The sequence below is a fragment of the Liolophura sinensis genome, chromosome 13 (genome assembly GCF_032854445.1).
Source record: "Liolophura sinensis isolate JHLJ2023 chromosome 13, CUHK_Ljap_v2, whole genome shotgun sequence".
In the NCBI taxonomy this organism is placed as follows: Eukaryota; Metazoa; Mollusca; class Polyplacophora; order Chitonida; family Chitonidae; genus Liolophura; species Liolophura sinensis.
This window is the reverse complement of record NC_088307.1, coordinates 17,185,586-17,213,559: the sequence shown is the minus strand read 5'-3', so window position 1 is coordinate 17,213,559 and position 27,974 is coordinate 17,185,586. Positions and strand designations below refer to the sequence as shown.

Here is a 27,974-nt window from a genome sequence, read left to right as displayed (position 1 = left end):
CGATACACCTCCATGTAGATGGCCTCTCGCATTGCTGTCCCATTTCGCAACGAGCACCACCTGTCAAGGCATTTCACAGTTAGGTAAGTTGTCACAACTTTAAGACCGTTCCATTCTGACTAATCATTCAGTCACCTTCGATTTATTTAAAATTCCGTTACTTACAGACGTCTTTCGCATTGCTCTGTGGATGTCCACCAGGTACTCTTTGTCGTGCTTTGTCTTAACGTAGGGAAGCTATGGCAGCTGTAAAGACAAGCTTAATGTTAGTCGCTGACAGACTTCTTCTCAGATGTTTATCGTGGAAAGCAGATTCATCAAAGAATTCACTTCACCATACAACGTTACAGCAACGTCAACTTGAAAACTCACTTGGTTTTTACTATTTCGAGACTTTGTGAACATTGCTGCTTTAAATCTGTCTGTGTATAAGGAATACTATTTGCGTCCATTCGTAGGATCAAACGGTCCTATTACATATTTGACAGTTACTAAATGTGTTAACAAAAGGGCTGTGCGTCTTGCATATTTGACTTTTTCACTTGTAAATAGTACCACGCCAGACCATGCTTACGGCATATCACACAAGTGATACAAGTAATGTTAGAGAACGCAAACAGACCCACCAGCATTGTCGATTGCGGTTCCCACGGACAGTGAGGGTACAGAAGTCTACAAATTCCTTGTTGTGGTACATGTACGGGTTGGAAACATGGCATTCCTCTGGGTAAAGTGTTTACTAAACAGGTCAGGCAGGCTGCGTTAACAATCACCATTGTATACGACGAAATAGAAATAAATAAGAAACTTTATTAAAATTAACCAACAACAACAAATGCCATATGCTATGAGCTTCCCCATAACCAGATAGCGATCGAAAGTACATATACAAGGTATTTCACCAACTGTTGGATGTTTATAAAATATGCTGAAATACCTACAGGCTTATAGGTGTATAGGCTTGTAACCGAAAAAACACAGGCAACAAACATGCTTCAGTGTAGAACTTAAACCATGGTGCTGATCAGTTACATAGGTTGCTACTGTTTCAGCGTTTACATGAACATAAATATAAAAAATAATGCATACAGAATATTCTTGATTTTTATATAAAAATTTTTAAAAATTAAAAAAGGACAAAAAAATATTCTCTTATTCCACGTTAAACACCAATCAAATGAATAAGTAAATAAGTTAGAATAAAACCTTTAACTGGTGAACTGATAAGAGGCCGGGTGTCAATGTTTACTTTTTAACCGCTATCTAACTAACACGCCGTACAACACAAACGGGAGTTATGAACGCTACAGTACAAACATTCTGTTGGGTCAAGCCCTGCACAAGGAGGTAATTTTTGAAAGCCTTTTGATAATGGCCTACATCTGGTGTCTAATGAAAACCCTAGCGTAAAGAGAAGCAGCATAACATGATAGCGTCTATGAATTATGGATAGTATCATAAAAGCACGAGTGCTTTGGTTTGACAAGCGTTCCATTATTTACGACCATAGGGTTACAACCTGACGAGGATGTGGTTTCACCTTTTCACCTAAGCATTTATATGAACAGGAAAACCAAAACCATGCAGCATGCAGATGATACACGCAAGCATTGCATTTTGTCGTCCTTGTTGTTCTAGAGATGTAATAGATTATAATATGGAGTGTAAAATCAGAGCAGCAACCACAGTGTTACAACATGGAGTGTAAAACCAGAGCCGCGACCACAGTGTTACAACATGGAGTGTAAAACCAGAGCCGCGACCACAGTGTTACAACATGGAGTGTAAAACCAGAGTAGCAACCACAGTGTTACAACATGGAGTGTAAAACCAGAGCCGCGACCACAGTGTTACAACATGGAGTGTAAAACCGGAGCAGCGAACGCAGTGTGGTAGTTGGCAAATGATCACACGTATAACCGGTGAACTCAGGCATCCTGCATGTAACAAACCCTCTGACTACAGATGAATCTACCATTAATAATTGACTACACAGGAATTACTTCAGCCATGTTGTGTATAGAAAAATTAGAATAAGGAAACAGAAATCGCTTTCGACGTGAGAATGATACAGCATTAAAAATCGGAATGAAAGCAAACAATCGTTTTTTTTGTTGGTGTTTTACCCATCATACCCAAGAATACTTCACCCATATGATGGCGGCGATCATTATGGTGGGAGGAAACCGGAAGACCCGGGAGAACCCATGACCATTCGCTGGAAGACCTTCCCACGAACAGTTTGATGTGGACTTGTAATTGTACATAATATCCTCAAATGTTTAAATATTATCTTTAAATTGTTGATTGGTCCTTAACTGTTATAAATGTACATTAGAATACGTCTATTCAAGGTACCTGAAATATACCATCTATGCGTTATTGAAGGCGAAGAAAACACTGGTATAAAGTACATACCAGATGAAAGACCATTAAGTACTGTCCGGGAATATAGTTTGATTTAGTATTTTAGAACATTTTTCGACCTAGTAAAATGCATCTGAAACCTTGGATTCCAGTGGGGCCTTTTTAGACCATATTGAGACTAGTGACGTCACATCAGTTTTTTGCCAATTGACACACATATATTTCTATATTTCATCATTCAAAATGCATCTTCATTTTGAGCTATGAATGCATTCAACAAATGGGTCTTGAAACGAACTTTTTGACGTCATATTGACGTCATTGGCTCCCAACAGACCACCAGGGAATGTTACGTTTTAAATTAATTTTACTTAGTTAAAAAAAATCGATAAAAAACATAAATCAAACGATTTCCTGACAGTTTTTAATGTTCTTTCATCTGAAAAATTTATTGGCTATTTATTGGCTATTGCCAATTATGTATAATGTCTGTGCGTGAGCCCTGGACGGCCACGTTGAGGTTGGCAAACTGCTTTCCGTACCTTTATATGGGCAAACGCACCAACTCAGAACTCAGAACTCAGAACAGAACTTATTTTAAATAACAGAACAGAACAGAACAGAACAAGAAAACTCTCACAAACTGGGTGCATATTTAGCCTCAAACGTCTAAAGACTTAAGTCAGAAAATTCCAACACAGCTGCAATTAAAATATTTTGCTCTAGGAAGTTTAAAATTTGTACAGCGATTCTTTACTCTATAACTAGAGACCAACCAAAATTTGAGTTCTCCCCTGTTCTGAGTTTAGCAATTTATCATTTTAGTCTTAAAGTGTGCTCACAAATGTGTGCTATGAACAACAAAAAATAAACCCAAAACGTACATCCAAACCACAACAATCTTCAGGTAACTTTTAAGTTTGTAGAATAATTATAGGCATGTATGATTATTAAGCCTAATGTAATATTTAAATTAATGTTTAATTAATTAATATTTGATAATTAATGACTGAGATAAATTGACACGAGGACGTTTTCCACCGATCACATGTGACCATTTGCCTTCCGTCGTTGCTGTTCTGGTTTTACCCTCTATGTTGTACGTCTATCACACTGTCGTGGTTGCTCTGGTTTTACCCTCTACGCTGTACGTCTAGCACACTGTCGTCGTTGCTGTTCTGGTTTTACTCTCCATGCTGTACGTCTATCACACTTTCGTCATTGCTCTGGTTTTACTCTCCATGCTGTACGTCTATCACACTTTCGTCGTTGCTCTGGTTTTACTCTCTACGCTGTACGCCTATCACACTGTCATCGTTGCTCTGGTTTTACCCTCTATGCTGTTCGTCTAACACACTGCCATCGATGCTGTTCTGGTTTACCCTCTATGCTGTACGCCTATCACACTGTCGTCGTTGCCCTGGTTTTACTCTCTATGCTGTACGCCTATCACACTTTCGTCGTTGCTCTTATTTTACACTCTATACTTTACGTCAAACACACTGTTGTCGTTGCTGATCTGGTTTTACTCTCCATGCTGTACGTTTATCACACTTTCGTCATTGCTCTGGTTTTACTCTCCATGCTGTACGTCTATCACACTTTCGTCGTTACTCTGGTTTTACTCTCTACGCTGTACGCCTATCACACTTTCGTCGTTGCTCTGGTTTTACTCTTCATGCTGTACGTTTATCACACTGTGGTCGTTGCTCTGGTTTTACCCTCTATGCTGTACGTCTAACACACTGTCGTCGTTGCTGTTCTGGTTTTATTCTCCATGCTGTACGTCTATCACACTTTCGCCGTTGCTCTGGTTTTACTCCCCATGCTGTACGTCTATCACACTGTGGTCGTTGCTCTGGTTTTACTCTCTATGCTGTACGTTTATCACATTGTCGTCGTTGCTCTGGCTTTGTTCTCCATACTGTACGTCTATCACACTGTCGTCGTTGCTCTGGTTTTAATCACCATGCTGTACGTGTATCACACTTTCGTCGTTGCTCTGGTTCTACTCCCCATGCTGTACGTCTGTCACACTTTCGTCGTTGCTCTGGTTTTACTCTCTATGCTGTACGTTTATCACACTTTCGTCGTTGCTCTGGTTTTACTCCCCATGCTGTACTTCGTTAACTATATCTATATACTGTAAATATTCAACCATTTCAACCTGTAATGCACTTTCTTCAGTGGAATTTGTGCATACATTTATTGTGTAAACGAAGCTAAAATGACTTGTACGTGTCTCGCAAGATGTAAACTTTATAAAACTGTGCAAATGATTTATCTACACCCCATTGTTCTCTCAGAATGGTTGCAGTCGTGGTTGAAAAGGTTGACGGGTAATATCATATGCTGTATGGTACCCGTACCGGTATTCATGTTTAACTTGTTTTTGACCTAACCATCTCGTAATGATTTGCTGGTTTACGAACAGCTATACACCTGAATGAGGTGGAACGAACAGAACACGATAACTTGGACAGCTAGGAAGATAAACAGTGAGAGCAGTAGCTAAGCAAGGACAACAACAACAACGTAAACACACATGTACTCTGGCCTCAGACCCCCATTAATTTTTCATAAGCGACAATGTTAACGTCTCCCGCTGTAGCTCAGTCCCAAACATTCTGTGGCCAATAAGCTTTGGTGCATACCTGGCCCAGCCTATGAGAAACAAGCCATAAAGATCTTGACATAGCTTGACAGTCAAAATCTGGACCTTTCCATGCCGGCAGCTGGGAGTCGTGCCTAGCAACGCCAAGGGAACATCACTCACAGCCTCATCACTACCTCACACCTTGTGACCTCTCGCCCAGAACTTCAAACTTTCATCAATAAAGCTCCTCAAAGTTTAGACAGTTTCCAGCATTTTAATACCAAGCATGCACCTGTACACCAAAAATGGCCGCCTGAGAGCAAAAAAAGACTTTATACCCTAAAATACACAGAATTACATTCGTCCCTACCGAAAAAACGGAAGTTGTAATAGGGGTGTGTGTCCCTCTTAGTTGGTGCGACGGGTCAGGGTTCGTGGGATGGGTGAGTCGGGCGAGTCCAACGCTGACCCAATTATGTCGCGGTCTCTGTGGGTTATATCCAATTGTCGGTCCCATGTACTCGAATTTAGCGATGTCATAAGCATGGGTATTTCGCAGTTGACATAAAGAAAACAGAACAAAAGGCGCCGTTTGGCGCTCAGCACTAAGATGTTAAAGCAAGGAAACAGGTCTGGTTGGCCCTGTCTCGGTTTAATGCGACTGGGTGAGGTGTCATGTCTGGTGTTTTCGGCATGATACTTCAGTGAAGGCAGCACTTTGGTGGCATGGACTCACCCTGCCACAAGAAGACACAGTATATGTACGCACACCTAATAATTTCTCGTCGTCATATGACAGACAAGTGTGTTAAGTACGACGTTAAAGCCCAACCCTGCGCGTATTGCCCGATAGCAACTGCCAGAAGGTCTAGAGTTTGAACCCGTTATTCGAAAAAACTTTAAGTGACCCCGGTTTTCTCAATCACTTCAACAAGCATTGAATACGAACTATACCTACACAGCGCAAATTATTTATTGCACTACATGTTTCCAATAGAATCATTACATTATACGGATTTGTTTTATAACAGATCACGATAAAAACAAATCAAATAAATAAATATAACATGTCATGGGGATTGATTTCTTTACATCATAGGGTAAATTCATTACGTTACGCGATGATATTACATGACACGTGAATTTTTATTACGTTACCTGGTGGGTGTTACATTACTCGATTATTATTGAATAACACGGTGTAACATATCCCCAAGCTCTCACCAATGCGATCTTTATGAGTTCAAGTCCAGCTCACGCTGTCTGTCTTTCCCATCGTACGTGGAAAGGCCTATAGCAACCGGCGAATGGTCGAGGCTTTCCCGGGGCTCTGCCCGGTTTCCTTTCACCATGTTGCTGGCCGCCGTCGTATACGTGAAATATTCTTTAAGCTGAGACTATGTATGGCAAAATTAGGAAGCTTAAATAATCACGTCTATACCTACGTTAAACCATGTACATGGACAGATATCGATAGAATGGATGGGATCTATTTAATTTGTGTAATTTTACTATTTATTGATGTATGTCCCTTTTTTCGGATAGGAACAATACATTTCCGCTGATTACTTGCTAATGTCACTTTTAGACAAATTGAATTATCTGATGAAAAGATCACATATTCAAAAAAAATATTACGGTATACACATTTACCAAAATTTTTCTAAACCATTTAGCTTCTCCTAACACGATCGCCTCGATATGTTGAGTATGCATTTCCTTATATATCGCTATTTAGCGACCTGACCGCTTCGGTGTCCTAATGGTGAGAACGATGGCCTCGATATGCTGAGTATGCATTTCCTTATATATCGCTATTTAGCGACCTGACCGCTTCGGTGTCCTAATGGTGAGAACGATGGCCTCGATATGCTGAGTATGCATTGCCTAATACATCGCTATTTAGCGACCTGACCGCTTCGGTGTCCGAATGGTGAGAATGATCGCCTCGATATGTGGAGTATGCATTGCCTAATGCAAAACGGTCAGGTCGCTAAATGGCCTCGATATTCTGAGTATGCATTGCCTAATACATCGCTATTTAGCGACCTGACCGCTTCGGTGTCCGAATGGTGAGAACGATGGCCTCGATATGCTGAGTATGCATTGCCTAATACATCGCTATTTAGCGACCTGACCGCTTCGGTGTCCGAATGGTGAGAACGATGACCTCGATATGCTGAGTATGCATTTCCTTATATATCGCTATTTAGCGACCTGACCGCTTCGGTGTCCGAATGGTGAGAACGATGGCCTCGATATGCTGAGTATGCATTTCCTTATATATCGCTATTTAGCGATATGACCGCTTCGGTGTCCTAATGGTGAGAAGGATCGCCTCGATATGCTGAGTATGCATTTCCTTATATATCGCTATTTAGCGACCTGACCGCTTCGGTGTCCTAATGGAGAGAACGATGACCTCGATATGCTGAGTATGCATTTCCTTATATATCGCTATTTAGCGACCTGACCGCTTCGGTGTCCTAATGGTGAGAAGGATCGCCTCGATATGCTGAGTATGCATTTCCTTATATATCGCTATGTATGGTACTTGTTGCTATCTCGCATGGAGTTCATCACTGAGAGGTTAAAGCAAAGAAAACAGAACTTGTCGGCTCAGTTTCAGCATAGTTTGGAGGAAGGTATTGTGCCTTTTACCTTTGGTATGATGCTTCAGTGAGCTGAACACGTTATAGTATATAACTGACAAGGAAATATTTGTTCAATTTACAGCTGGTCTAGACCTGCTGGGGGTTTTGTGAATGTTTGAACATGCTTTCGTTGCTGTGACTGTAGGGAATCCGAACGCTGTCAATAGTCGACACCTTTCATTTGCTTTATTGTCATAGGGTAATAGTGAATTCAATCTTTCTTAATTTGCTGACTTTATTGCTATTGCTGATTCTACTAATTTTGCTGTAAACAGGGAACTAGTCAGATATAGCTTTATGTAATGTTGCTTAGTACACTGTAAAAAACCATTACACTGTAAAAATATATGTGCCTGTTAGATGCCGCTCAAGATGTCACTTTTTGTTCTCTTATAGCTGTAACCAGCATTATTCTGCCTGCCTTTGATGCTTTGATCAGTCTGCATGATGAGCAGTGAGATAATTTTGCAAGTATTTGATGATTATTTTTATGATAATAAAGAGACTAAATACAATTCAATGTACTGCATAATGATGCATTTATCGTTAACATGTGTACTGTACATGTGGATTTCTCCGTGCTAGGTGAATGTATACTCAATAGTGCAGATGTGTGCGTAGTGTTGTTGTAATACTGGTGTAGTATAGCTTTTGAATTGTGCAGATAGTTAAACTGTTGTGGGACCATGGATGTTTTATTGAGGACCATTGTGTGTTAGTGAACCCCGTTCGGTTAGGAAGTTTTGAAGTTATGGGTCATCATATTGATTCATGTATATAGTTTTCATTATTACCTAATGTAGGTTACAGTTCTAATGGATAATGAGGTGTTCTCATTACTGAGTGCCATTAGGGTTTCATTTCATTATTGGTTTGCAACCGTGTAACTGCAAATATTTTTCTTGTTTGAAAATTTCTTGAAATCTTTACGAGATATAAATGTAGTTTTAGAGTTAATAGTTATTTCATTAAAAGTTGATATTGCATGGCAGCACTAAATTGCAGGGTCAATGATATTTTGAGATGTGACACAAGTAAACTCATGGCTGTAAGTTAATAAGGTTATAAGTGAATTAAGTTTCATTCGTTCTAGAGTATACCAAAATACTGCGCAATAATGTATGTGAATGGTTATTTCGGGTAACCACTATGTTGTTCTCAGGTGATTGACAGTGTGATTAATTGCTTTTAATAGCTCCCGATAAACTGGTATTGATAGTAGTATGCAGGAAAAGTCTTTCCAATTTAGCCCATGTTTCGTGGGTCGTGGGATATAGCTCAGTCGGCTGACAGAGGTGGCAAAGGCGCTGTGTGTAAGGGGTGTATTCATATACTACATATGTAAGGGGATGTTTGCTAGCTCAAATCCGGATTTGGTCTCCTGTATATGTAGTATATGAATGCGTTACCTGCATATGGCGCCGGGCTCTACGCACTTTTAAGGAATCTCTGCAACTTTCGACAGTTTCGGAGGCAGAGGGACCTTACCAAGGGGTGTTGTAGATGGCCCAAAGGTAGTGGGATGTGTCAGCGCCAATTAAACCCCCTAACAGTGGTCGCTAGCGCAAAAAATCCGGAGCCCGCCGTTAGGGTGGTGATTAATTGGTAACAGGCTGAGCTATAAACCAGGTCTTTTGCTTTTTTGGACCATGGGTTCGAGCAGATTTTTTTTTTACCACCCGTCCACCCGTCCAACTGGACGGGCAATCCAGCCAAAAGGGGTATTTTTGACGGGCAAAATTTTGAATCAACATTTTTTTACGGCGAGTCCCCGCCCACAGACCAGTACACTGTTTCAAAGTGTATTAATATTATATGTATGTATACTAGATTGTGAATATTTTTCTAACATGTAAGTTTTCAAAGTGTATTCATATATGTATTCAGATGACAGAAATGATGTTTAACATGCACTACTGTGCCCAGAGTTAATTTCTCGACATAGATATGTGACTGATAGTACATGTATTTGAATTGTTTCTTGTTTTTGTATTTTACAAAGTTTATTTCTACCTACTGTGACTTAGCTGCTCAAATCGTATGGTGCCACTACTCTTTTTAGTGAGTGACAGTCACAGATTCAGTGGTGATAATTTTGCCTGTTCTCAGTCTCAGTTGTAAGAGCTATGTATACTGTATTCTGATTTGGTTCCGTTGCATGTGAAGTAGTGTAACTGTGAGTGACATGCACCTGCTGTGCCAAATTACCATGCATTTTGATTGTTTTCCTTTATGTGTATTTTATTGTTTATTTATTTCTACCTCCTGATTCACAGCATTCACACTTGAACTGCTGCGCCAAATTGCCATTGTTTTCCTTGCATCTGTATTGAATTGTGTATTTTACAGTTCAATTTGTTTTTCTACCTCCTGTTTCACACTTGGTTGTCCAAAGCATAAACAGATTGTAACCTTACATAGTTTAATATAAAATTTATGTACTCTTTTTAGTGATTTGCACTCAGTGTCAGTCATTGGTGGGAAAAGTGTGATAGATATATTGGGTGCCCCTAAAACAGTCAATTTCTGGGGTCCAATAGTAATACATTATTTCCAGTGATATAATGGCAATTAAAGCTAATAAAAGGTCTTGATTTTCAATGATACAGTGGCGATAAAATGTCTCCGGCGGCAGACCCCCTGCTTATTTACGGCGGCCCCCAAACCCCCTGGACGCCCTATTGTCAGATCCTGGCTAATGCCCTGCCCCCGGGGCTCTCGAGACATAGCATGGGGGTTGCCCTGGGCACCTCCCCAGAACATCATTCGGAAAGAGCGTTTTTAAGCTCTTGCCGAGCTAGTTTTCGGCCGCGATCTATAAACTGTTTTTTCGTGCTTTCATCGATCTCTACGGCGTTGAATGCCTTAGGAGACTTAGCGCGTATCTCCTGCTTCAGATCAGAGTAGTTCTTGAGCTCCTGAACGACTTGCTTGAACTCTACGTCCGAAATAACACCATCAGATAATGCCGTAGATACCTGCGCACGGATGCTGTTAAGTTTGGCCTCAGCCAACAGCCGTATATCGTTGTTTCTTGGCCTTTGCGTGAAGTCGGCGGCTAACGAATTTTCCGGCGATATTTAAGACACCGCAAGCTAGGGCCGCAGCTTCCATGGCCAAGACAGCAGGGGCTGCAATTATTGTTGTGAGTAGTCCCACGCCTGCAACCCCTAGTCCCAAACCGGCCGTGAGCATGGCCGAATCAAGGGCCTCGGCGGCTAAGACACCTCGCCGGTACTTTTTGTACAAGGCCCAACGGAGATCTCGCTCAGATTCAAGCTGATTCTGTATTTCGCTGACATACTTTAGACGATGGGCGTGCGCCACGCTCTCCGGCGGCGCGGTCGGGGCCAAGGGGTTTTCAACCATAATCGTCGGCGGGGTCGGGGCCAAGGGATGGTCATCCGTAATCGTCGGCGCCGCGCCCTCCGGCGGCAAGGGGTTTTCATCCGTGATCGCCGGGTACAGTCGTCCCATATTGTCCGTCCTACGAATCAATAACGTCGGTAAACTCTAAATCGTCATCGGGACTACTAACACAAAAGCTGCGAAGTCTTATACCGGACTCTAAATAGATGTCATTGAGATTGAAAACGCCCCCTGCAAAGACCCGTATATCCTCGAGGGAGCTCCGGACGACTGGGTCGCCCTGGGCCGGTAATTTGATTATAAGTCTGAGCTCCTTTCCATCGTGCTCTGCAGGCCACTTTAGTCTCACCTGAGAGGCCGCGCCAAGTATGGTGTTGAAGATAAGTATAGATCCAGGGTTTATTCGTAGCATGGCCATAGATATGGGTTGCGCGCTAAGGTCGCACGGTCTCTACACCCGGCGCCACAGATAGTGTGAAGTAACCTCCTCCACCCAAAGCTATATTGCATGTGATGACAACACAGCATTTTGAGTAATTCTAGACCAGTGACGTCTAATACATTGCGTCACTCTACTGTTTCTAATTCTGCTTAAGCCAGGGTGCTAGTGGGTGTGTAGGCTGTTACACAAGACCAACGAATTTTCACTTGTTTTCCGTAGATCCTAGATCCCTTTTTATACACATAATACCCGTGCCCACTTAAATCAGTTTTATTTGAAGCGATGAATTCACTAATATTTAAAACGTAAGTGACCCATGTGGTGCACATAGGTAATACCACACAATACTACTGTCAACACACACCATGTAAATCAAGTGAAACCCGGTCGAAAGTCGTTGGTCTTGACCTTTAAACGTTTACATAAACAACTGGGATAAAATCCTGAGTGAGGTAAACTGACAAGAGGCCGTATTTCACTGGTTATGTGTGACCATTTACCAGCTATCACACAGTCGTCACTGCCCTGGTTTACTTTCTATGCTGTAGTCTTCTATATTATACATATACACTTGCCCATAACCTTAAATGTGAAGAAAAGATCAAAAATGCATGCAAAAGTTATGTGTAAATATGGTCTTCCATATTTTTGAAACAATATTTGTAGACATTTTGTACCACTCTTTGGTGTATCCCGTGATAGCATAATTCCGTTGTAAACGAGGATTTGGCACATGTACAATAAATTCATCTCTTCCTGAGTTTGGTCTTTTCTGCTAAAAATGTGTTTAGCCAGAATTTTAATCCTTTATAACTTAACTTACAGATATTATAAATAATCGTAATTCAGATTAAAACCATGTGCAGATTTTGAACGTTATTATGCAAAAACGTACAACGACATGTACCAAGATCTGGTCCAAAATACCGACCATACTAAAATGGTTTCAGATATCCCATTCCCCATCAGAAAAAATAATATTCAGTGTCCGATTTGGCAAATTTTGGGTTAATCCTGGGTCGGCTCACACCTAAGACCAAAAGATAAACTTGGAGCTCCCTCGCTTCGCGTTCAGCATTAAGGGGTTGACCCGTATCAATATAATGGCTCGGGTGTGCGGCTCACCTGCCTTCGTTAAGTCGTCTCAGTGAAGCAGCACAAGATAAAAGAGCGGTGGAAATCCGCCCTGCAACAAGGAGGCACACTGCGTGTACTCTAAAGACTCCTTCGTCGTTAAGTACAACGTTCACCCCAAGCACTCACTCACGTTATACTACATGTATTTGCAAACAGTTTTTCACTCTCTTCCCTACCTGCCTACACTTAGTATGGACAGCAAAGAAAATCAATAGAACAAGACAGCATGGCCGCTACGTGGCAACCGCACGCCAGACGGCCACAGGTAACAAATTATGTAGGGCACAAAATAATCCCGGGTACAGCTGGTGTTCTGTTTCATGCAGTCAATGGAATTAAGACGACAGCATGGTGAACAAAAGCAGAATGTCAATTACAGTGTGACATGGCAAGCTGCCTCTGTATCTGCTACGATGTCGGTCCTATTTTGGGCTTAGGAAACCGGAAAGCACTGAACCACCAACCCTTGGTAAGTTACCGATGCTTACAATAATTACTGGAGGCAAGTGGTGTTTAAGGAGTGAAATCCGGCCACGTGTCAGTTTACCTCAGCCAGGGTTTTAATCCGACTATATTTCATCTAAATTCCTAAATTAGCAGCAACTTACACGCCCTCTAGCACAAGTGCCATTAGGTAACCACAATGCATTGATGGTAATTACAATGTATTAGTGGTGATTTGTTTAGAGGTATACAGGTGTCGTGTAACCTTACTCTCTCCTCACGTTATTAGTTACACTGCACGACTGTCAACTGATTACATAGAAAAGATGTGCCTGGCAGAGCTCAACAAAGTTTTTGGGCATGAAGCAGTCAATGATGCACTACTAGCTGTCCGGGCGGAATTCAGGGAGGCGTCCTTCCTTTCATGTTTCATGTTACGTCTTCAATTACAATGCGACAGTTGTCCATCCTTATATGTCGTTGGGGAGGAAGTTTCCAGAAGGCGGAGGTGTACTGTTAGCGTTCGGTACGTATACTACGAAGTTACTATTTTGCGTTAAAATCATATGTATTGTAAAAGAGTCATTGTTAAGTCATGTTAATTTTAAACTGTTCTTTGGAATTTGACTTTTGGATACTTTTTTTACCGATTGGCAACTTGAACTCTGATTTGGATACTTCCCTGTCCACGTATCACATTAAATAAAGGCCGTGACAAAATCTACTTAAGGCTGTCATGGAAACAAGAATCACTTACTTCAAGGTACGTTACCTGGACAATGGCGCGATGACTCATGTCAGTTTTGGTGTCATTAAGCCGATGTCCGATCGTGAGACATCAGCTCCTGCGCTTGACAGTCCAACCACTGGTCTGCCAGGCGCGGCGTCGTACACACCTCAGACCGGAGGTCTCTTCGGGTTGCAATCTGGTGCAATGTGCGGCAGATATCGGGGATGTCAAGCAGGCCAAGTACAATCTATTGGCGCAAACTCTACGATGGCTTGGCACTATTTCCCACTACGGATACTGGTCACCCCATTTTACTGATAGACATGAATGATAGACATGAAGGATGATGCTGGGTACACCAACATTGTTCTTTTCGGGACATTGGAACAGGTGATGAAGATATCTTAATTCATCGCTAGGTAGAAAGCCATCATTTCCCTCGAGGCTTTCATTAATGGATTCTGCTTGGCTGGTATATCAATATCCTTTTTAATGCCTAGATTCATTACCTGTGTATGTCTTGATACAGCTGGTGGGGTTTTTCTTAACCCTAGCTAGGCCTGTACACGTATATACCAGCGATTCTAATGACACAAACTAATGACACAAAGACTGGCGCTGTGAACTGAGGTGCTGATTCACAAGGCGAGTCACCGAATGGTTTCACAACAGTAAGGCCAATCTCCATTAAAAAGCCTGATTTACATCGCACGACAAAACAAGGGGATTAAAACCAACTCTCACAAAACCAAATCAAGCGCCTGTTTAATATATAATAAAATAAATACATACAGCATAGCGAGAGAAAAAAGAGCAGCGATAACAGTGTGATAAACACCCGACCAGTGTGATAGACGACCGACCTATGTAACGAACTAGGGCACTTTTAGCCCTCAAATAACGAACGTTAGTTAGACTGCGCAAAACGTTATACGAGGGTCTGTTTCGACGCATAGATTCGATCGTTTTATCAGATTCTGTGAATAAACACAGATAATATGAACATCAATCATTCAAATCACATAATATTATAGACTACGGTGGCCAGATCACAATGCAGTCCCTGTAAGATCGCCGCGATGAAAACAAAGATTGCAACCTTTTAACTCGTTTAGCGTAACAAGCGACTAACGTGTAGCCCCCACGTGCGTGCCTGGTGAACAGAATAGGTCCTGGACATTTGAACTAAATTTTGTCCTCGATGAGAGCATTGATGTCTTTTGGACAGTTGACTTGGATCATTTGGCAGTGTTGTTATCGATGCTGCATGATAGTTAGATATTTACAATTGTTAAGGTTACTGGACATGATAGTTAGATATTTACAATTGTTAAGGTTACTGGACATGATAGTTAGATATTTACAATTGTTAAGGTTACTGGACATGATAGTTAGATATTTACAGTTGTTAAGGTTACTGGACATGATAGTTAGATATTTACAATTGTTAAGGTTACTGGACATGATAGTTAGATATTTACAGTTGTTAAGGTTACTGGACATGATAGTTAGATATTTACAATTGTTAAGGTTACTGGACATGATAGTTAGATATTTACAATTGTTAAGGTTACTGGACATGATAGTTAGATATTTACAGTTGTTAAGGTTACTGGACATGATAGTTAGATATTTACAATTGTTAAGGTTACTGGACATGATAGTTAGATATTTACAGTTGTTAAGGTTACTGGACATGATAGTTAGATATTTACAGTTGTTAAGGTTACTGGACATGATAGTTAGATATTTACAATTGTTAAGGTTACTGGACATGATAGTTAGATATTTACAGTTGTTAAGGTTACTGGACATGATAGTTAGATATTTACAATTGTTAAGGTTACTGGACATGATAGTTAGATATTTACAATTGTTAAGGTTACTGGACATGATAGTTAGATATTTACAATTGTTAAGGTTACTGGGCATGAAAGTTAGATATTTACAATTGTTAAGGTTACTGGACATGATAGTTAGATATTTACAGTTGTTAAGGTTACTGGACATGACAGTTAGATATTTACAATTGTTAAGTTTACTGGACATGAAAGTTAGATATTTACAATTGTTAAGGTTACTGGACATGATAGTTAGATATTTACAATTGTTAAGGTTACTGGACATGATAGTCAGATATTTACAATTGTTAAGGTTACTGGACATGAAAGTTAGATATTTACAATTGTTAAGGTTACTGGACATGATAGTTAGATATTTACAGTTGTTAAGGTTACTGGACATGACAGTTAGATATTTACAATTGTTAAGTTTACTGGACATGAAAGTTAGATATTTACAATTGTTAAGGTTACTGGACATTATAGTTAGATATTTACAATTGTTAAGGTTACTGGAGTGATGATTGATTTTTAACTGTGTTCATTTTAGCTCGTTTAAAAAGAGTCTGTTTCGTATTATTTCTGAAATCTAATGTTGGCGTTCTTACGTTGTTGATAACTGTTCCGTGATCATAATATGGTCTGCCAATGGGGCCTTATACTAACAATCTTCATTCATTAGATATATAGCTTATGCTGGCTTCCTCTCCGGCTAAACGTGGGATGGTCATGGGTTTCCGCCGGGCTCTGCCCAGTTTCCCCCCACAATAACGTTCGCCGCCGTCGTATAAGCGAAATATTCTTGATTACTGCGTAAAACACCAGGGACGTTGCGCTGCCCTGGCACGCAATCCCCCTCGGTCAGTATATTTTTATGTAAGTCTTTAAATCACCAAATGAACAACAACAGACGACAAGTAAATCAAATTGGTTTCCGAGAATTGCTGCACCACTGATTGGTAATTAACCTAGTGCAGAAAAGGCACTACCGGCTGAGGATTTACGGTAGTAAGGGTTGATGACGTCGTTATGCTAAAACCCAAGAGATGCAAATATTATTTGAAAAGCGCCTACCATGTGTCACGAACTGTATGCTGGAGAATAGTTTAGTGGTATGCAGTGAATCGTTCAGTTATATGTCAACAGAACAATTGCCATAATAACCTATATGAACACAAATGTAAGAATAATGATTCAAAAGGTAAAAATAGCAGAACACACAACAACTAATAGTTCTGTAGAAAGAGGCGTGGATCACACACATACACGTCCAGAGCCATTTTGTTCTGACGTGCCTGGCAACCCAATAAATTAACTTTTGACTTGGAAACCTGACACAAGATGCTTCTTCACTCGTGCCTTAAGCTCATACGGCTAAAATTGTCCTGGATATTCTCAATAATGCGCGATTTTGCTTACTTTTAACTGCGATATCGCGGTTATGCAACATCAGAAAAATAAAAAAGTATGTTTTTTTTTTAATTTCACGTCGGAAAAATTAACGATGGAGGATATATGCATTCGGCCTTAGTGTTTGGCCACAGACTAGGAATGTACTTAATTTCAAGTTTCAATGACAGGTTGCCCAACCTTCCCCCCCCCCCTTCTCCACACAGCCGGGGTCATTAGCTTTGATACAGTCGTGTCTATTTTGGTATGAAACAAACGACAACGACAAACACGTCTGCAAACATATAAGCTCTTGGTGGAAGGAATAACTCGCCCACAATCCGTGTCGTTTGATACCGTGTACGTTCGACTATCTCCTGTCACAAAGCCTCACTGATCCATGACCGAGGTGGTTAGCGCGACAGCGCGGCGCAGTGACGAGCCTATCACCATTGTCCATGCTGCCTTCCTGTCCGACCACACGTGGCTCTCTCTCCTTTATAAAGACGTGATTGTCATAGTTCATTGGTGCAGCTAGTTGATATAACTCGCAACTTACATTTAGTCTTGAATACTCTACACAGTTCCCCGACATATACAGCTTGAAGTTTGCTACATGTCCACGCAATGTTTGACGTTGATATAACTACTAGGTTACCTATTTTAGCCCTTCGGGACATTCTCATTGAGCGCGAACAATTCTGGTCAACAATGTAGCTTTTCACATAAAGGTTTAATATACAAAAGGGAGCCGTTTTTTCGGGTAGATTCCCCCGGGTTCTGCCCGGTTTCCTTCCTATAAGAGAAATATTCCTGAGTGCGGTGTAAATCAACAGTAAAAGCAATAGACAAATAAATCTTTGCATAGGGCAGTTAGTAGGTACAGGCATGTCTATTCGTGTGGCTTATGAGTAATTGAAGACAGTTAAAATTCACGATGTGACTCGTCTTATGTACATATATGTGCGGATCACTTAAAGACAAAGAAGACATTAAAATGAAGCATGAATCACATGAGGGACAAAATTATTCCAGGAAAAATGTTCGATTTATTTTTTTCAAAAGTTTTTCAATAATCTACCAAAAGGGTTTTAAAATGTCAGATTCTAACAAAGGATATCAGTTACATCAAATCCACAATCTTGCTTGACTTGTCTGTTTCAAGGTATATATACTTATATTGAATTTTAATGATCAAATCTAGCATTTTATTTGTATTAAATGGAAAAATCTAAGGTGACATCGCTAGTCCAATGATAGTGAGAACTTGCCACAGTAGAATAAAATGTTTCAAATGGGTTTTACTAGGTTGGAATTTTTGAAAAATATATATAGATCTATTTTAATAGTATTTCATATACTTCAAGCTGCTGTTTGATAAGGTGCGCTCAACCAAGTTAGCCCTTAACCACAGCTGACAACGAGTGTAGTAGAGATATAAACTGCACTTAGCTAAGGGCTACTTACAGTACCGCCCACGCCCAACAGCAAATTGGGCGTGGGCTCAAAATATATATTTTCTGAAAAGTGATTGATATGAAGATAAAAATCAAACACAAAAGACATTCAGAGCTAGTGTGAGCAGCTTCATATACACATTTCTACATGTATGTCGCCTTCTGCACATGAGCGCATTCTGTGAATGTTTTTTTTTTAAAAGAAAAGAGAACAAATGTACGCAGAAATTCGTGCATTTTACAGCCATAGATAACTGGAACCATTCAATTTCCACAGAAAAAGTTATGGATAGAATAAAACGCGGTAGAATGCACAATCGGGTGTGGTCTTTGGTGTCTCATGTCTAAATTTATAGCTGAGAATGTAACAATGTCCACAGGAAAAGTTATGAATAGAATAAAACGCGGTAGAAAGCACAATCTGGTGTGGTCTTTGGTGTCTTACGTCTAAATGTATGGCTGAAAATGTATCAGTTTCCACAGGACAAATAATTAGTACTATAAAACACTATAGAGAGCACAAATACTCTGGGGTAGTGTTTGATGTCTCATGTCTAAATGTATCACTGGAAAGGTATAAATTTCTCTGTGACAAGCTATAATTACAGTACTATAAAACATTACAAGGTAGGCCTACAAACAATCTGGTGTAGCGTTTGTCTCATTGTAGCACTGAAAGAGTATTGAGTTTCACGTCACTCGTGCGTATTGATTGGAAATAAGGGTTATTGTTTGCATGAATGGTTCCTCGTCCTCTGTTGACCGACCATTGTTACCGTGATTCCTCGAACAATTATTGTAGGTCAGTCCAGAAATGCCGTGTGCAAGGCCTCGTGTGCATGGGATAGGAGTGGAGCACTACCGAGTAACGTTCAGCTGACCTCTTTAAGCTACTGCACTATATTATTCTAATATGTCAAGAATGAACATTTGTATTTTGCTGATTTTTCGTAGTTGTGCTCAACGCATTGATGGCCAGAGTTCCCTTTTTTGTGGCCAATCGTATTTGAACTGGAATAGAGATAAAAGGCGAACGAGCATATCGAATTTTATTTGTAGTGTATTCGTGTGTTGTATGCTTTCAGATGCACATTTTAACTGGCGTTGTTGAAGAAGCCTTGGACGTTATGATGACACTGGACACAGGAGAGTCTTTATTTTGAACAAAAGAAGGATACCAATCAATCAGGATTTGGAGGAAGGTCTATTATCGGCATTTTAAATTTGCGACAAGAACGCCTGGTCACTCATTCCTTATCATTCGAATCAGTTTCAGTAGTAAGCTCTGAATTCTTTTTTCTACTTTTACTGCTTTGGAAGTCATAATACTCGTTGGCGCAGAGTATGGAGAGGCACCTGACCTGTCTTAAGATGGTGGCGACATTGTTCCTAGGTCTTTGGTGCTTTTTTAAATCTGTTTTATAACATTCTTTACTCTGAGCTTTTCTAACAAACATGTCGACTAAAGCCTCAAGGATGGCTTTCTTACCACATTTTTCTTTGCGAAGTATCAAGTCGTTGCTCAGTTTAGCACTTCTAACATCATCTTTGGGAGCCACGCTCATTTTTCTTTCTACGGATTTTCATGGTAAAACGTTGCCCATTGATCGCGGACACGTTGAAGTTCCCCGTTACATCCCTGTAGGGAATATATCAAACCTCGAAATGGCTCTGAAAAAAATTGCAGAGTACGAGACAATATTACGTCGACACGACCTGCTGCCGGACGAGAATCAGAAAATTCTTTCTTCTCGTACGTTGGACAGAAACGTGGAGCTCAACAGCACGAGGAAGGAAGTTGTAAAACACGTGACTGTCATAATGTATTCACACGGCGAATCGTTTGAGTGCTTGAAGCATAGAGTGGAGACCGTAGTGCAGGAATACCCTGACATCGGGATCATCGTGGCGTCGGATTTCAAAGAATCCTCGGCTTTTAAACACACCAAGGTTGTGCATATTCCCAACATTTCAGGAGAAGGGGAGGCTTTAGAAATCATGATTTCACGGGTGGACTCGCGATATTTTCTGTACTTGTCGCCCGGTGTCCACATTGCACCGCACGCAGATGACCAAGGGGTGGGCTGGTTGTACCATGCATTAGAATCTATCCCAGAATTAGATTTTGTCGGCGGTTCATTCTTACGGGAAGAGAAAGTCCCCAGATCCCGATATCCGTGGTTTGAAGTGCCCTGTCATCGCCTACGCCTTTGTAAATGGAAATTCTCGCAGTCTATGGAATATCGCTACAGCGTTGGAGATATGATGATTTGCGAGGAAACTTCACAGTCTTTTATGGGCCGGGTAGAGAGTATAAAAAAAGTCGGCACCTTTGACAAAAAGTTAAAATTTATGGCAACTACTGACTTCTTCCTCAGAGGCAAGGGGAAAACTGTTGTAGGGCTAAGACCGGAAGTGTACTTTTACGTGTCCAAGACATGCGCAGCGGAGATCTTATCAGAGGATCAACGAGCTGATAGAAGTTTGGATTTTATGGTGAAACATGAGGTGACCAGATACATTGATTCTTTTGGTGTAGAATCTAAAATCAAACGTCCAAAAAACCTCAAACATCGTTTTGATAGTACTATTGAGCATTGGAAACATGACACATTTGCTCTCCCAGATTTTGTTGATGGCCTTGAATACAACTTAAGGGTGGGATCGGACTTTTTCGAGTCCAAGGTGAGTCCAAACAGTAATTTGTTTATCTATTTATTTATATTTTTTCTGAATTTGTATGTTTCGCATTTCATTGAACAGCAACTTAATGGACATTACGGAAACCAATGGAATATATATGTATATAAAATTTCTATGAATATATATATATGTAATACATGAATATATAAGAAAATATGTAATTTCTCCAGAAATGTAAAGTTACTCAGCCTTCTCCACATCGAAATCATAACACCAGTGGTAATGAATATTTATAGCTAATGTTGTTATTCAAAAAGGTAGAGGACACCGTATTTTTATAACTTGCAAGATTTGCTTCCCTTTATAGAGGACCGGTTAGCCATGACAGGGTCATTGCAGTTCTGCTCGCTCATTTGTCATTTGCGTGCTAATATATTACTCAGAATCCCTTGAATATTCGTCCATTGGGACTGGATTGAAATAATACCATCTAGGTCTGACCAACAACTTTTTGTGATAGATTAGCAAGAAAGCAATTCCTTTTAGCAGATCTACTGCATCTACTTCAGACAGGCAAGCTTACTGTGGATTATACGTCGTATGTAACAATTTTTAGCTTCAGTTTAAGTTTCAACTCGAAATCGTTTTAGAATATATCACATTCCAAGGTGAAATATTGGAATTTAACTGCGAATGTTATTGACTCTAGGCGTCAAAACAGACATTCGTATACCAGTCCAAAATGGACGCTCCAGATCAATAATCTTAAGGTCAGTTCCCAAAACAACATAAGAACTACGACAGTATATGAAGTATTAAATTCAGACGGAATCACGCAAATAGAAGCATTCAACAGATTTCACTGATTTTGGAAAGACCCCAAAATGTTCGAGGCGAATGAATGAAGTCAGAATCGAAATCGTGTACCATGTCTAGTTTCGATAATCCAAACATGTATCTCAGTTGCGCTTTCATTGAAACTGTTCATATGTCCAACGTGACAATCCAGTACAACACGAATGGCACCTGTCTTCACACGAAATGAATATTACGGCGCAAGATTTGTCTGACGATGGACACAGATTATGAAATATAAGTAAACTGTGTCAGTGTCAATTACGGATTGCGGTTGGATGACGAGTATAGAGGTCCCAAAGAAGGTGTTGTACAAGTGGCCTGGAATTACACTTTTTACAATTGCAATTCTCTCAGACCTTTTGACCTTTTCTGTTATAACTATGGTAATACACGTCTAACCCTGAAGAAAAACATATGTCAAATGAAAGACCATTCAACATTCTGACCATATTAAGACCGATGAGATCACATCCGTTTTTTGTCACTTAACACTCACAGACTGCTTGACTGCATCATTGATGATGCATATACACATTTGTCTATGAATGCATTCGTCGAATGGACCTTGACAAGATTTCCTGCAAAAAAGTATGGATGTGACGTCACTAATACTCTTGTACAATCTGATATATTAAAACTATTTTACTCGGTTGAAAAAAATCTGGAGAAACAAATCGAACTATTTTCCTGGAGAGTGTTTAATCGTCTTTCCTTTCATATATATTTTATTGCAGTGTTTTCTTTGTCTCTAAGTCATGCATCCAAACATACACGCTCAAAAAAAAACAAATATGTACCGCCGACAAAATAGAGCAATTCGGCTCGCTAGACGCCTTCACGTCGACGGGTTGATCATCATTTTAAACTTCCATTCGCGCCATCGAATGTTGCTTGCTGACTGTTATTATCTGTTCATCGATGCATAAATCTACCAGGTCAGAATGATAATAGTTGAGTTAATGATAATAGATTTTATGATTGAGAAATAGGATCTAAATGCGAGATTCACACCAGAGGTAATTGAAGCTTACAGGATACTAAGGCTGTGAATTTGTGTCTGCTTTGTTCGTAGAGCAATATGCATATCGTGTATTATTTATTTGATTGGTAATTTATGCCATGCTCAAGAATGTTCAGCATATAAGATGAGTGTATACATAGAAATGTCCTCTCTGAGCGCACAATATTCGGGGTTCTTAAGATAATACCGTAACAGAAACAACAAGAACTGAATTCAAACTCGTGTAAGGTAACTTAATATTACTGCATTTTTTGTACTTAATTCTGCATGAGAAGTGTTACTGATGTGGGGGTGGGGGTGGGGGTGGGGGTGGGGTGTCAGGTGCTACAATTAACATGAACAGATAGAATAAAACCCTAACTGAAGCAAATTGAAAAGGGGTCAGACTTCACCAGTAATTCGTGTAAACATTTGCCAACTTTATGAACTTGTTAAAAAAATTCTATTGCTGTGATATGTCATATCGTGGGTAATGTTCATTAGTACTATGTACAGGGCATGAAAAATACATTTGGTGCCAAGACTTAAGTGTTTCGGACAATTTTTACTGATAAGTAATTATTCAAACGGCGCATACATTTCATAAGTGGGCCTTTAAGGTGAACGAATGAAACACAATCAAGCAAAATGTGTGACTTGATATAAACCTAAACGGTTAAGAAATACAATAATTAATGATTTCTTTAACACGATATGGATTTGCCGTTTCAGAACATTTCCTTCTTCATCGAGGGCGGCATGAGTTTAGGTGCTATCAGAATGCGGAGTATCCTCCCTTGGGACTCTGGGGATATTGACACGGGCTTCCATGACGATTGGAAAAAAGTTAAAACTGAACTAGACAAGTACATGAAAGAGAAGAAGATTCTGGGCAAACTTAACACAGGTGATATTTGTAATTTTTCGGTTTTAACAAGTACAGAGGATTCCTCAGCGCAAAGCTGTAATTTGTTGATTCTCAGGCTATCTGCTTATGCATGTTGCTCTGGTCGCAATGATTGGTCGAAATCGCTCGTGTGGCTGTTTACGGCCTAACGTTCATGGAAGGCAACTTGTGTTCTAAGTCACATGTGAGAAAGCTCGAGAGTAACTGACCAAAGCTCGGTGGTTTACGTAGAGAACTTCTCGTCTCCACCAAATGACTTTTAAGAAGGTGCTTTGTCTCACGGAATAGCTTCCAGATTTTAATTATTTGTTTTACAGGAAGCTTTTCCAAGCTCAAAGCCTAGCAATTGTGGTTATATGGTAACCGAACCGAGTTCTTCATACTGACCTGTCACGATTAGTTTTATTTATTTAATTTATTTATTAAATTGGTATTTTACGCCGTACTGAAGAACATTTCACTTGTACAACGGGGGCCAGCATTACGATGGGTGGAAAATGGGCAGAGCTCAGGGGAAATCCATCGCCATCTGCTGACCATCGCACATACGACTGGTCAAATAGAAAATACTCAAGTAATATATGAAATAAATAAATAAACACATAGGCAATGGCTTTATATTCCTGTTTTCTTTTCATTGCAGCTCCAATGAGTAAGGGTTATAAAGAGCTGATGCTTTTCGCCGGAGATCGGGCAGATGGTGATAATGGGGTGAACACCATGTTTCCTCAGTCCAAGCCTGCTAGCCCTGATAGTTTCATGAGTGCCTATATTAATGGTCGGCTCTATCCACTACCAAAGAATATTTTTAAAAGCATAAGACATTATTATGGTCTGACATACCTTGAAATGTATGGTTTCTACGGTGGAAGGGCCAAGTGTAAAAAGCCAGGTCACCACGCATGTTTACCGGCCGAATTTTCAGAAGGTGGTGGCCATTGGCGGGATTATTATTGTACCATATGAAATTAACAAGTAAACTTTAAGGACATGTGGGATACAAAAGGACTTCCTGTGGAGGTTGAGGGGTTGCTTTGTTTGATGTTTGATCAGAACCAAACGCTTCATTCTGAAAGAAAATCACACATGATTGTGTGTTACATGTTGCCTGGTGGACTGTCTACCAACACATCCTTTGCATAGTTTTCATAAATTTTGAACGGCGCCCATAAACTAATTGTCTTAACTGATCTTGGGAAGCGACATTTATTTAATGAGAACACGCCAAATGCAGGACATGGCGCCATTTTGGAAATATTTGCTTTTTGTTACTCTTAACATTCCGTGAGTGTAAGATGGCCATGTCCTTTGCCCCCGCCCAGGGGCAAAAAAGGGGTTCCATGCGGTCAGTGCGTTTCAATTTAATTGCAGGGGGCGGAGAGCACGGTTTTGTTTAAAATGTCAAAAATGGACATTATCACCCACCAGAGTGAGTGGGAAGACGATGGGCGTTGGATTCATGAAAACGTCAAATTATGGAGAGTGATTTCAGAATCAGGAACAAACCAGGTTACCGAGTGTGATAATAGAATTAGCAGTGGAATTATCAGTTATCATCACGCCCTCTGAATATTTATCGGTGTGGCCTTGTATAGGTTGCTATGGCGACCAAATTTAGGATTTTTATGGAGAACATCAGTCATATTTTAGATGACCTTTAAATGTCCTTAATGCACGAGCGCCGCGGTGTTAGACATGCTCCACATGTGAAGCCGAAGGAATTGTGAACCACGATCAAACTGTGGACAGAGCAGAGCGTGTTTGTCGTGACTTAAATTTGTTTGTTAAAATGAAAATGTGTTTTCTTCACCGTTGCTATAGTTACGCCACGTCAAAATTCCGGTGTTAGTTTAGGGTTTTCTCCGGTATAGAGCATTTTGAATGAAAATATTGAAAGTAGTTTGGGTTTTCAGGTGATGCATATACGAACAATCCTATAGGATGCCTCGGTATCACGTGGCTAACAGCCGCAGGTATATGATAAAATCTGTGTTTGCGTAAAAAAGGCTCGAGGTTCTCTTTCACTGTAGAACACACTCACTTGATTAAAAAATATGAGGCCTTCTTATTGGTAAAAGCTTGTGCCCAGATCTTGTGGCAATCTATAGTGATAACGTCATCAGTCATCAGTGAGTGCAAAAGTTTAAATCCACTTTCAGCAAACAAACGAAAACACTGGTAAAGTGTGCACGTACATTTTTTTTTAACATTCTGAAGGCTACGGCATAAGACAATATTTAACAGAGGGTTTCAATCACTTCAGGCCGTCATGATTTTTAGGCCGTCCGCCAGGCAACGCCAGAGAATGATGATTGTTAGCTCTCTTCCAGAGTAGTGCTTAATTGTGTGATGTTTTTGTTCTTATAGATAACGACTTGCGTACACTCCCAGTAGTGTATTATTTTATTCTTCCAACAAGCAGTCAATCGTCCACGATGGTTCAGTTGCTAGGCTTCCGCTTTAGGGGGCGGTAGATCCAGCGTCAATCCTTTTTCGGGGTCACATCTAAGACTGTAAAAGAGGGAAGTTGCAGTTTCCTCCCTTGGCGTTCAGCATTAAGGGATTGCTGCAACGACTGGTTGACCCGTATCGGTATAATGGCTGGGGTGGGGTGTTTTACTTACCTTCGGTAAGACGTCTCAGTGAAGCAGTACTAGATAAAAGAGCGGTTGAAATCCGTCCTGTAGCAAGGAGGCACATTACCATGCGCTCTAAGGACTCCTTCGTCTTCATATGACTGAAAAAATTGTTAAGTACGAAGTTACACCCTCAGCACTCACTCATTCACTCTTACAAGTTGGCCATGTGAAACTTGATATGATGTATTTCATATAGAGCATATAGAGCAATTATGAGTGAGTGTGTTTAAACAAAAATAAAACGCTCAGCGTAATGACCCAGGAGCCTCTCACCAATGCGTCGCTGTGAGTTCAAGTCCAGCTCATGCTGGCTTCCTCTCTGGCCGTACGTGGGAAGGTCTGCTAGCAACCTTCGGATGGTCGTTGGTTTCCCCCGCGCTCTGCCCGGTTTCCTCCCACCATAATGCTGGCCGCCGTCGCATAAGTGAAATATTCTTGAGTACGGCGTAAAACACCAATCAAATCAATAAATTTTTAAAAACACGTTAAATAAATCATCTAAGGCATTTTAAGAATTATTGTTGTGTTTCTGGAGAAATTTGTGCTTCTGGGATTTTTTTATTGATGCATATATTAATTATTACCACTATCGTATTGTACAAAATTATACGATTATATGGAATATGGAATAAGAACAGCAAATACATTTAGTATTCATGATAGGGCACCACAAGTAAATGGCTCTAGTGTGACCTGGCGCCAACATTTTCAACTAAGAGGTCTTTTATAGTCCTTCCATCTATAGATCCAAACATCTCAGGGATGAAATCTTGAAGTCGGAGATCTGATGCATTTTGGTTTATTTTACAAGGGAGGCATATTTTTTGTAATTTTGTTATTTTTTATATTTACTTATGTTTCATATCATTTGGAAATTCTTGAGATTATTTATCAGCAGGCACAGTATTGGAATTATTGTTCAGCCTGTCATGAGAAAAATTCAAAAAAATTTAAAATTAGCATGAAAAATTCTCAAAGAATCGATAATTGATTTGACTGGAGCAAAATTTGTATGGAAAAACTCTCTAACAATCGGAAATTGATTTGTCTGAAGGTGTCAGGGCCCGCTTAAATAATGATTGTAAGCGAAGGCTACTACCGAAATATCAGTGATTTTACCATCCACTTAGGTTTATAATAGTTTTGTTCATGCGGCCTCTGGACAAAATATCAGCCTACACAATAAAGTATGAAAAATTTAACATATCTAATTCATTATGTGAAACAATTGTGTATAGTCTATAAGACACACAGTGTGAAACAAATCTCAGAAAGTTTCAATAAAACCGGCAGGTTGTGAACTTATGAAGTGTCTTATGTGTTTTTAATGCCAATTGAAGCTTATCGTGTAAACGCCGTAGAATGAACAGCAGAAAAATCCAGGTCGTTCCTAATACAGGTAACATATTTCATCTGCATAGATCGTTCTTTCTGTGTCCAACTCATGCAGGCTTCCACTATGGTCGTACATAGGACGACCAGCAACCTATGGATGATCGTG

The 27,974-nt window shown here is 40.1% G+C and overlaps 1 protein-coding gene across 3 annotated transcripts; it reads left to right on the top strand.

Annotated features, from left to right (window-relative positions):
- LOC135480249 (uncharacterized) lies at positions 1–27,761 on the top strand. Of its 3 annotated transcripts, none has more exons than XM_064760032.1 (4): positions 1–83; positions 19,512–21,111; positions 23,660–23,834; positions 24,478–27,761. In XM_064760032.1, the coding sequence occupies exons 2-4, from the start codon at positions 19,882–19,884 to the stop codon at positions 24,798–24,800; spliced, it is 1,728 nt and encodes a 575-aa protein (XP_064616102.1). In that variant the 5' UTR covers positions 1–83; positions 19,512–19,881; the 3' UTR covers positions 24,801–27,761. The 3 variants fall into 3 exon arrangements, with proteins under 3 accessions (XP_064616102.1, XP_064616104.1, XP_064616103.1); XM_064760034.1 differs by lacking the exon at positions 1–83 and adding an exon at positions 12,612–13,034; XM_064760033.1 differs by lacking the exon at positions 1–83 and adding an exon at positions 13,396–13,535.
- The last annotated feature ends 213 nt before the right edge of the window (positions 27,762–27,974 follow it).